The sequence below is a fragment of the Corella eumyota genome, chromosome 4 (assembly GCF_963082875.1).
Source record: "Corella eumyota chromosome 4, kaCorEumy4.1, whole genome shotgun sequence".
Classification (NCBI taxonomy): domain Eukaryota; kingdom Metazoa; phylum Chordata; class Ascidiacea; order Phlebobranchia; family Corellidae; genus Corella; species Corella eumyota.
The window spans coordinates 11,539,228-11,551,060 of NC_137493.1; the positions used below are offsets into that span (position 1 = coordinate 11,539,228).

The following is an 11,833-nucleotide window of genomic DNA, read 5'->3' on the forward strand; positions in this document are numbered from 1 at the left end:
AGGAAATCGTTAGGGATTACCAGAAGTTATTAAATGCTGGACTACTTAAAAAGACAAAAAAATTACTTAAGATATAACAGTGGTCAATCATATAGAAGACAGCTCAACCCGGTAGCTTAGAGTGATAACATTTCAACCATTGATCTAGTTTGTTTAATAAACAAAAAAAAGAAATGTGCTGATAGGTTGGGTTGACTGGGACTAAGTTGTAGTCGAGTTATATTGACAATCCTAAATGCTATTTCGTTAAATTTTTTGACCCATTTTTTCTAATAAAACATTATGCCCCGTTTTTTGCAAATGTTATATTAATTTTTGAATGCACTTTTCATAAAACTTTACCTAAAAAAATTCGAAAAAATAGAAAGTCATTTTTTCTTGCGACCACAAATTTTTACAACAATCACTCAAAAAGTATAAAAACACTCAAGAAATAATGTGCGCTCACGAAACAGAAATACTTTTAAGGTTTTGCTGCAGCCAGATAGTTAAAGAATGTTTAAATATATTTTTATTTTGTTGTTTGCAAGCGTTATTTGTCAAATAAAATCACTCGAGTGTAAGCAAGATAATATATTAACATAATTATTTTGTATATTTAACTACCGTTTGCAAGTTTTTTAACTGTTTGGTGTAATTTGTAAAAACACAGAATTTTTTAGGCATACTTCACAAAAATATTAAAAATTTATTGAAATTTGTTTTTAGGTGAAGATAGAGATGAGAAAGCAGCCTTTGATGGAGATCCAACCAGAGCTTGCCCAAAAGCTTGCAAAACAGAATCAGATTGTAGAGGAGTTTTAAAAAACTGTTTATGTGATGGATTATGTGGTCTGTCCTGTTATAACCCAGGTAAAAATATTATTTTATTAATTTGTTGTTTTAATAAAATTTGGCCCTTTTTTATATATTTTTATTCTCACTGTGAGAAGGTCGCGACATAAAGTAACAACAGTTTAAAGTCTTGTTGCCTTTAGCAGTTTGGGATATAGTAAATTAAAATAAACTTATAATTATGCTGCTGAGTAGTGCTGGCTCAGCAGGAGTTCATACCGTTTATAGCACCTAACTTAAGGCCGCTACAACATAAGAGCAGTGGTGATTGAACCCCTGACCTTATGTGGTGTAGCAAGTGTTCTTACTACTACACCATGCTGTCGGCTTTATAACTGTTAAATGGTATAACTTTTATTTTTATAGAGTTGACTTGTGTTGTGCCGCAAGATGTTCCATTCTCCAGTGCTCGGTTTAGTAATAAACATTTTTACCAAAGCATTGTAACGTTAGTTAAAAATTTTTGTTAATTATTAAACACTATTTAAAAGTTTTAATAGTAATGAAAATGTTAAAATATAAAAACAATACAATCAGGTAAAAAGGGCTATATTAAAATTTTAAATTTAAGATAAATTTGTTGGGATTAAGTATTAGAACTTTTTTTTAGGTATCAATGTAATAGTGGTTATTATTTGAGTTCCGGAGATTTAGAAAGACACTGTCGATCAGATAAAGGATGGTCTGGTACAGCACCAGTTTGTACTCGTGAGTATTCTTTTTTGAACACTCTTATAATACAAAGGGGTACTTTGAATACTTAGATAGTTTATTGAGTTGGCTAAAAATAAAATTGAAAATCACAGTTCTTGGGTTGCCTTAATTATACTTTATATTTATTTTTGTATGTATAAAAATTTTTTTTATTTTTATTTTTCAAAAATGTTTTGTTATGTTACAAGATGGGTGTCCAAGATTGGGCATGTTCAATAATGCCTATCCTATGAAATTTGCAACAGGATTTCCAGTTTACACTGAAGTGAAATTTAAATGTTCAACTGGTGAGCTTGTTTGAACTTAATTTTTCATAAGGTTTTAGATAAAAAAATAAAATAAATTTTTTAATAATTTTTTTTTTAATGTCATTATATCTGTAAATAGTTGTCCCCAATGAGGTAAGAATGACCATGGTATTAACATAAGCTAACCTACTTCAAATCAGTTTTGAGTTGCCTTAGGCAGTTAGAAATGTTATTGAATATAATTTCCTATAATTAACTTGCCAGTTGGGGTTTGGCTTGGCAGGACTTGTAATGGTTATAGTGCCACACTTTTTTTTATAGTGCCACAGTGCCACGGCTTTACAATCTTGGACTTAATATTCAATACATTAATGCTGTAGTTAACTAAGCACATCATTTTTTTAGGCTAACTCAGAGGTTTAAAAAAAATTATTTAATATATTTGCAGTTGTTTGCTAGTAACTCACTTTAATGTTTGTTTTAAAAGGCTATAGCTAAAGTAAATTTGTTATAGGTTATGGAATGGTAAGAGATTCAGATGAATATCGAACTTGCCAATCAGATTTCACATGGTCACCAGTTAATTTTAATTGTATTAAGCGGTCGTGTGGGCCACCTGAGAACATTTTAAATGGATATTATAATGGAAATTCATTTTTGTTCGGAGACAAAGTATTATATGTTTGCAATAAAGGTATAAATTTTTCCTAATAAGAATTCTATATATAAATAAGGCACACCTTATTTTATTATTTTGAAGGTTTTAAATTTTTACATATTTTTTCTTTTTTCATTAAGGTTACAATATATCTCCCGGAAAGGATTATCTTCAATGTCGTAGTAACAATGGTAATATGATATGGAAAAACACTGTTCCAGTTTGCAATAGTGAGTATACATCAAATATTTAAAATGTGTGATTCGCTATAATTATATAAATATGCTGTGTAATATAATACCACAGACTTTTAAAATCATGTACTAATATAGTAACATTACCATTAAAGTAGTGTTGCCAGTTGATGACTCATGTGTAAATACCAAACTAATTCAATAAAAACTTTTCTTATCATACTTATTGTTGAATCATGAAATTTCATTATGTTAAACCGCTACCAAGAAATGGAAGGTCATGGTTTTTAGGAATTTAAAAAAAACTTTCTCAATTGCTTAAAACTTTTCCATTATTATTGAAAAAATTTTATTTCTTTTATTAAATATTTTATTATACTATTTTGTTTATTCTTTTAGTTGTTCGATGTCCTATGCCAGATAGACCAGAAAATGGTGATGTAAACACAAGAGGAGTTGAATTTGTATTTGGTGCCAGAGTCCAATATTCTTGCAATAAAGGTTATGTATTTCAAAAAGGATCACCAACAACAGGAGATTGTGATGAAAATGGATCTTGGGGACTTCCACCAATTTGTGAAGGTCAAATATAATTGCACTATCATTTTTAAACAAATATTTTTAACTTTTTTTTATAATGAAAAAATCTGGTCATGTGTATTAAAATGTTATTTTTGTTATTAATATTTTTTTAACTTAACATTTGTAATAGCTAAAGTTTTTGACATCTTATAACAAAATATTGTTAAGCATAGCTTCTTTGTTGTAACTAGTTTTATATTAGTTTAAAGCTATTTTTGTCGTTCAGATTGTTTAGCATAACACAATGTAAATTATTGAAGTAACTAGTTTATTTGACGTAGTTTAAAATTTATCAAAATATTAATATTAATTAAAGTTTAAAAACTGTAAAACCACTACACAAATATCTTCATATTTGCACCTAATTTATTTAAGTCCCATTGTTTTTTAGTTGGTGTTAACTGCGATTTTGAAGAATATACAAACTCGTTTTGTGGTTACCAAAACGAAGGTTGGAGAAGACAGTTTACAGACTCAGACTATAGTGACATCCCAGGTATAAACGTTTATTTTTAAGGTTTATTCTTTTTACTGGTTAAACTACATTTTTAATAATACCATGATTTAAAAATACATTTATATTAGAATATTGCCTATGTTAAATACAAAAGGTTTTAAAATTAAACAAGATGTTTATTTTGAGGTTACTTCGCCCTTGCCACATCAACTGCTACTTTAACATCACCCAGTGTAAGAATTAATAAACCTTCTTGCATCTCATTTTACTACAAAGCATCAGTGCTTGTCTCAAGTCGATTTACTTTATCGCTCAAGTAAAATTTTAAACTGAAAACTATTTTTTTAATTTAAAAATTTTTTTTTTTTAATAAAAAAATTTTAGTGTAACTTTCTTATATTTACCAATTTTAAAAATCTAAATTAATTAGTGGCCAGGATCTGTGGAGTATATCTATGGCTCAAGTAAATTGGAAGTTTAAAAAAGTTGAGATACCAGCACAGCCTGGTTTATCTACTTGGGTGTTTGTGACTGTTGGAAGCAATCTTAATGTAAAATTGGATGAAATTAAATTCTATCACAACCAGCCTTGTAAGTTTTTCTGCATATGTTTATTATTGATACTAGTCATTGCCTACCCTACCTTATTTTAATGATCGTAGGCTTTACGAAAAGAATTTTGTTTTATTAGAAGGTCTGTAAATGGGACAAAATTTTTTTATTTTTGAAGTAAACCCAACTTACTGATTAAATGTAGGGTGAAAATATTTGGATTGTTTGAAAAAGTAAAATCAACTTTTATACAAATAGAAGGATCATTAAAAAATTTTTTTAGGCTCAGTTGATAAAAAACCCACAGTGGCATCAACAACAACCACAACAATGACATCAACAACAATGACATCAACAACATCAACAACACCAACAACAACGTCTCCAACAACATCAACTAAAGCATTCATTCCTCAACAACCACAGGGTTTATTTTTAGTGCTTATTTTTGGCTTCACTTAACCAGCAACTGTTTAACCTAATAAAAAACTTGGATTTATAAAATTAAAATAAAAACATATTAAATTTGTACATAATTTTTTTGCATTTATTTGTCCTTGATTTGGGACAGATGACACAGTCTAAACATAAAGTAACTTTTGTTACCTTTACCCAGTCTTGAGTTGACTTTGTATTAGCTCCGTGTTGTAAAGCCTTGTTCTTATAGTTGCAAAAGCTGACAGTGAAACTTCATTACTTAAAATAATTTAAACAATACTTGATTTAGTGGATGTTGACTGTGATTTTGAGGATCCTAGAAAACAATTTTGTGATTACCAAAATAATGGCTGGAAAAGAGAATTTACACCCTCAGACTATAATGACAATCTAGGTATAACTGTTGTATCTTAAAAGAATTTTGTCTTTTTTTATGTAAGCACCTTTAGTCATTAACCTAAATGGCATATATAAAATTTGTTTGATTCTTAAATTTAAACATTACAATTCGTCAATTTTAAGGATATGTAGCTAAGGCAACTTATTCTGCTACTCTTACATCACCCAGTGTGAGAATAAATGAACCTTCTTGCATCTCATTTTACTACAAAGCATCAGCGCTTGTTTCAAGTCAATTCATTTTATCATTAAAGTAATACTTAGATTGAAACCTAATTTTATAATTATTTTAAAATTTTTTGTAAAAAAAATTTCAGCTAAAAGTGTTACTTTCTTTTTTTACCAATTTTAAAAATACAAATTAATTAGTGATCGAGACGTGTGGAGTATATCTATGGCTCAAGTAAATTGGAAGTTTAAAAAAGTTGAGATACCAGCACAGCCTGGTTTATCTGCTTGGGTGTTTAAGACAGTTGGAAACAATCTTAATGTGAAATTGGATGAAATTAAATTCTATCGCAACCAGCCTTGTAAGTTGTTAACATTTGTTGTTGTTTTTAATAAAACCATATATTGCATATATGTTGTCCACTAAGCTTTATTACCTATTGTTTTTAAATATTTAAAATATTATAAAAGTTTTACATAAAAAAATTTTTAACAATGTTATTTGCAGGTTCAGGTAAACAAAGTTTACCGACCTTACCACCAACAACAACTACAACAATTACAACAACAACAACAAAACCAACAACAATTAAATCAACTACAACAACAACAGCCACCCTACCTACAACAACAATTCCACATCAATCACAAAGTATATTTTTTGTGTTAATTTTTACACTAAGTTATAAAAAGTAGCTTTTTTTGTGAGTATACCAAAACTAAATGTTTTTTAAATATAAGTATGTGTTGTAAAATTTTGGTTTAAAAAATATATATTTTAGCATTAGAAGCTTTACTGCTTTATTAAAGCATTAGAAGCTTTACTGCTTTATATTTTCTAACTTTTAGTTTTCAATGGACTATGCAATTATTTTAGGTGTCAAAATTTTGACTAATATTTATTTTATTTATATAAATTTAGATGGTGTCACCTTTTTACCTTATTATTTAACCTTATTTTACTTTCAACCATTTGTCATTAAGCAAAGCAATATTAACTTCTAAGCCCAATTCATTCAATAGTCATTTAGAAAATTGATTTTATAGAACTGAATATTTTGCCAGTAACAACTTTAACTAAATTGGCAAAATAAAATCATTTCATGTAAACACAAAATAGGGAAAAAGGTAGCTCAAGTAAAACAATAAAATAAGTTTAAAATCCGATTTAGACACAATGCATGTTATCCTTTTTATTGCATGTGTTTTTTATTTATTTCTTATTTATTTAAATGCACTTTTCTAGTGGTTGCGATCTTGTTCATGCACTTACACATTTTTTAAGAATAAATTACTGCTTCTAACTGCCAAGTATTTTGTTTTAAAATAAGCTCATTTAAAACAGAATCTATAAGTTTGCACTTTTTATTTTTAATTTTACCCAAAATATATATATATATATTTTTTTTTTCTGACGGCAGCTTAAACAAACAATGGTCAAGTATTAAAAACAAATATAGCTTGTCAATAAAATATGCACCTGTTTGTTGGTGCCGACTTAATAAAAAGGAGCAATTTATAAAAAAAATTAATTGGAATAATAAGACCGCCTATTTACGTGGGTATTTGTAATTCTTGGATGTAACTTGTTGGTGTTCCGATATAAATCTAACTTATCAATGGCCTGTATATCTTTAATGTTTGCGAAGTTATTGTAGTCGAAAGTCTTTGCGTCACAAGTGCGGTTTTGTTTGACTTTGGCGTTGCTATATAAGTACTTAGAATTTAAAGTACATGTTCCAATATCGTGTGGCGGAAACCAGTGTCTTAGGGTTTACTGGGCAAGAAGTAGACAAACTGTTAAAAAATATTCGTAGTCTACATGTCAACAACCAACCATTTTAAGCTCAAACTTAATATAAGTCATCTAGGTTCACGATATGATAAGCTACAATCCTGTGGATAAATGTAAACTTTACTCTCGATACGGCGTTGTTTAAAACGGAATCTTACAAGCTGCATAATATTAACACATTGAATGAGGATAAACATGTTGTTGTTTTTAAAATTAGAGTTTATTAAATGAAACTTAATTCCTAATACGCTAAATATTTGTAAACAAGTAAAAATGTATTTAAAGTATTTATTTACGATTTAAAGTTTAGAATACACATTCTTACAGCAAGTTTGTTTGTACTTATACAAAATAACCCATTGTTTGTTTAATTTCTATGATTTTGGCAACATTTCCCATAGCTTGGTGTTGTGGTTAAAACACTTGGCTTTGTTACATGAGTTTTGGGGTTTGATCTACACAACTTTTCTACTGTGGCACCCTTAAAATAAAACAATTAATGGTACAAACTATTTTTAAGTCAAAAACCACCGGCTGATTAAATAATTAATAATATCTAAAGTCACAATGAGACTGGGACTGGGTTATTAATGTTTCTTCGTGTTCGGGTCATTACCTTTCCGCACCGGAAATAGGGAAACACGAAAAAATCGAAAATAAAACAATTTATTATGTTTTTAGGCAAAAAGTGTTCATCAGGATACACAGAACTTCTGTTTTTGTTTGACAGTTCCGATAAGGTTACAAGCAAGGACTTCAACTACCTTTTTACATGGTTTAAGAAACTTGGTCAATCATTTGAACTCGTGGAAGAAATGTAAGGACACTTTTATTTATTTAAAACGATAAGGAAAATGAAATCGCTAAGTTGCTTTACTTTGTATTTGCGTTTGTAAGTAATATGTATTTGGCATTTGTTAAACAAATAATTACCGGATTAGATTTGCGTTGACGAGTTTAATTTTAAATTTAGCAACGGTGAATCAAAAAACACTAGATTGGCCTTCGTGCAGTTTGCTGATAATACGAAAACCGAACTGCGATTTAATGAACTGTTTAGTGATGTGGCGTGGAATAATATTATTTTATCTGGTGAGTTGGTTAAATTTTAATCCAAACGGTAAAATGACATGAAAACTTTGATACTTAACCAGGTGGTCAAAATTATGCCGGCCATGCCCTCGATGAAGTTGAACGCATGTTTGACGAGGTAAGACCTGATGCAAGAAAAGTAGTTGTACTTATAACAAGGAGTTCCCTTCGAGACAACGTCACAAATGCTGCGTTAAGACTGAAAAATTCAGGTGTGTATTGTTTTGTTTAACTAGTTTTATATTTTATCTTAGAGGGAGAGCCTTGACAAGCTTAAAATTATTTTTTGTTTAGGAGTTGAGTTATTTGTTGTCAACGTTGGAACGGAAAATTCAAATAAAATTCTCGAAAACGCGGCCTCCAAACCAAAAGAAATGTTCTACTATCACGTGTCCAGCTTTAAACGACTGGAATCGATAAGAAAAAACTTCATGTGGAAAATTTGCGGCAAGAAAGGAAATAGTTCGTGGGAAATAGTTTTGTGGTTTTTATTTCGTGTTAACATAACTTTTCTACCTCCACACTTTTAAACTTACTCATACAGTAAGTATGTAAACTTTAACACACACCTTTTCAAGTATTTTAAAACTCAATTGTTACATTAACTTGGTTTTATTCCTGCTGCTTCCATGTCGTAGCGCCTTTAAGTAAGACGCAATAAAAGTACAAACTGCAGCCAGGCCCTGAACCAATTGGCAGATTCACTATCTAGCAAACATTATTAGATGATAGTGAAAACTTCTAAGACAACTCGAGACTGGGTCGGGGCAATAAATGGTATGCCATAGAGTCGGCTTTTGCACATCAAGAATAAAAATTTACAAAAAATAAATATATATCATTTGTTTTGTTGTATTTAAAAGCAACGCACGTAACATACAACGTTGGCTGCGTTTTTTTTATTTTTCTTTAACACATGTTTGCTAATTTTTTTAGATAATTGCAATTGCAAGAATGGAATTCGTGGAAAACCTGGAATTAAAGTAATATAGTAGTTTATTTCTTTTATTATAACCATTCTGGACATATTCTATCCGAAAATAATTTATTTAACAGAAGTAATGTGTTATAATAATTTGATTAAAAAAATTCAAGCTAATTTTTTATGTTTTTTTTAATTTGTAAAATAATATATTATATTTTAAGGGGAAACAAGGGCCTAAAGGTATTCGTGGCAAAAAGGGCAAACAGGTTTAACTTTTATTTAAACAGTAATGGTTGTTTTTAAGGTTTAAATATTACTTAGACATAAAAGTTTAATTGTGGCAAAAAATTTTAAAAAATAAATAAAAATATACAGACAAATAAAATCGTTTTATGTCATGTTGTATATATTAAATGACTTAGTTTACGTTTTTTAAATAATAATTACGATTTTATTAAATTAAATTTAAAACCAGATAACTAAAAAAATAACTTTATCTGAATAGGGGAAAACCGGAAAACGGGGAGCTAGGGGGTTAAGGGGAGCTGTTGGACCTCCCGGGGAGCCTGTTTCGGGAGGGCATCTTTACAATTTTAGTCAGGAGGATTTGGAGGCTGAAATAAACCGTTTTTTCGATTCAGACAAAGCTAACTTTATTATAGAAGTAAGTTTGTTATGTATTATTAAATGATGTAGTTTTTATCACTTGTTTATCAGATTATGGATTGACTTACTTTGGTTAGCATTTTGGCTGTGAATAACTGTTTTGTTGTTATTTTTTTAATTTTAGTAGTTTATTACAAAATATGGTGTAGGCTACTAAAATACTTTGTTTAACTGCGTCGCCCCACCTAACGAGTTACCAACTATTTTAGGTTAAATTACAAAAAAAGACAATTTAAAATAGTAAAAGGTTATTTAGGTATATCTGAATAATTTATATATCTGTCAATTTTTTTTGTAAACCTTGTGACTTAGTTTTTTATAAATTTTACATCTTAAATATTTTGTAGAAAATGCAAGGAATAATTGTTGACACCGGCAAGGTTAGTAACATCATTTCTTAGTTTTTTTATTATTTTTTTTGCATCTTAAGTTTTTGCACCACCTAAAATATAGTCTCAAAATGCCAATTTGTGATTTCAACGTTGTTATATTGAACACCATATTACTAGAGATTAGTAAAGGTTATCATGAACATAAAACTTATATACTTTTGTAGTAAAAAAGTTAAAGTATAGGCCTGTAATATGTAATTTACCGCAGTCGTAAATGTTCATATCGTATTGTTATATATTTGTTACGGCTTATAATGATCAGAAATCTCAATAACAAAGATTTAAAACGTTGTTGTTTTTGGACGTTTTTTAAACTAATATTTATTACTAGTTGTTAAGCCAAAATTTTATTAATTGATTTAATTTAAATGGCAATGTTCTTCACATATGGGTTAAGTTAAGTAAAAGACTGCTGCATTTTAAAAATATATTGTGGCATTTCTTTGTTTGTTATACAACTTTTTGTTGTTCACCCTTTGCAGAATATTCCTGAAAGGCCCCGTTTCCATGGCGCCCCTGGTGGACGTTCTTGTTCTGAAGACCATATTGCAAAAATTGCTAAAGATATTTGCTCGCAAATGCTTGATGGTAAAATAAATAATGTTTTTTACCTTTCCACGATTTAATATTTTTAGATAGACCTTATATAGGCTTATTATGTTAATTTTTTTATTTTTTATTTAGTAAGGAAAGAAAACATATAATTCCTTTTGGCCACTTTAATTCATTTTCTTTAAGACTATTAAACACTACCCAAAATTTATTAAAACAAAATTTGTTTAAAAATACTTGTATTTTATAAATTAAATTTTAGAATAAGTTTTTAAAATCTTACAGCTTAATTTTTCAAATAAGTTTATTATGTACAAATTTTGATATTTGAAGATTTAGTTTATATTGTTTTTTGTATTCTTAATTTATTTTTTATTTTAAATTATTTACTTTTATTTTAGATCGACTGGGAAGCAGAAATGACATTGATTAAAATCCACAGATATTGCTTAAAATAGCTTTAAGTTTGTTTACAGCTTAAGATTTATAAAGTAAAATGTAAATATGTTTAAGCTGAATATGCTTTCTATTTCTAAATATTTTGTTTATTCAAACATTGTATCGCTTTTAAGATCTTTAGGCTAAAGCGAATTATACTGTAGTCAATATATAGGTTTTTGGGTTTAAACTAATTGTATTTACAAAAATTATAATATCAAAACAAGTTGGGAATGGTAGGTATAATTTATACATACCAATTGGTAGCAATGTAACATTTTTTTACCAATTGGTGGCGGTGCAACATTTTCCTGCCATGTAATCCTTGTATTGTAGAGATTTCTATAACACAACGATTAAACTCTTATACTGAATTTATTATTTGTAAACTTGAATTTGACTTTTTGTGTTGGATATGTGATTTGCAGTGATTAAAATATGTTTTGAGACACAGTAGTGTATAGTCTCCCGCACAAACTTAGTACATTATATAAACTGCAAATTAAATAGGAAAATAATGAAACAAAACTATTTTTTTGTTAAATTTAGTCAACAAAAAACAGTAATCTAATTTAAAGCGTTTTTGCTTAACAAACGGAATTTTTTTAACAATTCAACCTTACGTAAATCAGGGACGTAGTTACGAAACTTGTTAACGATATCGTTGGTTATACGTCATTAGCGAACGAGAGCGTCACAATCGGTGTCACGTGACGCACGACGTCGTAA

The 11,833-nt window shown here is 28.7% G+C and overlaps 1 protein-coding gene across 2 annotated transcripts; it reads left to right on the top strand.

The window, feature by feature from the left end:
* Nucleotides 1-430: 430 nt before the first annotated feature.
* Nucleotides 431-11,555, top strand: LOC145749870 (uncharacterized). 2 transcript variants are annotated; one of them, XM_082565750.1, is made up of 26 exons: nucleotides 431-559; nucleotides 709-852; nucleotides 1,201-1,282; nucleotides 1,445-1,542; nucleotides 1,737-1,835; nucleotides 2,311-2,490; nucleotides 2,595-2,684; nucleotides 3,048-3,230; nucleotides 3,622-3,726; nucleotides 3,874-4,003; nucleotides 4,118-4,278; nucleotides 4,523-4,666; nucleotides 4,967-5,071; nucleotides 5,200-5,329; nucleotides 5,446-5,606; nucleotides 5,753-5,896; nucleotides 7,721-7,856; nucleotides 8,013-8,131; nucleotides 8,194-8,343; nucleotides 8,426-8,593; nucleotides 9,068-9,114; nucleotides 9,278-9,322; nucleotides 9,562-9,720; nucleotides 10,070-10,102; nucleotides 10,597-10,702; nucleotides 11,068-11,555. In XM_082565750.1, the coding sequence occupies exons 1-26, from the start codon at nucleotides 496-498 to the stop codon at nucleotides 11,097-11,099; spliced, it is 3,015 nt and encodes a 1,004-aa protein (XP_082421876.1). In that variant the 5' UTR covers nucleotides 431-495; the 3' UTR covers nucleotides 11,100-11,555. The 2 variants fall into 2 exon arrangements, 1 of the variants encoding a protein (XP_082421876.1); XR_014283655.1 differs by lacking the exons at nucleotides 9,562-9,720; nucleotides 10,070-10,102; nucleotides 10,597-10,702; nucleotides 11,068-11,555 and having other exon boundaries at nucleotides 8,426-8,674; nucleotides 9,278-9,309.
* Nucleotides 11,556-11,833: the final 278 nt, after the last annotated feature.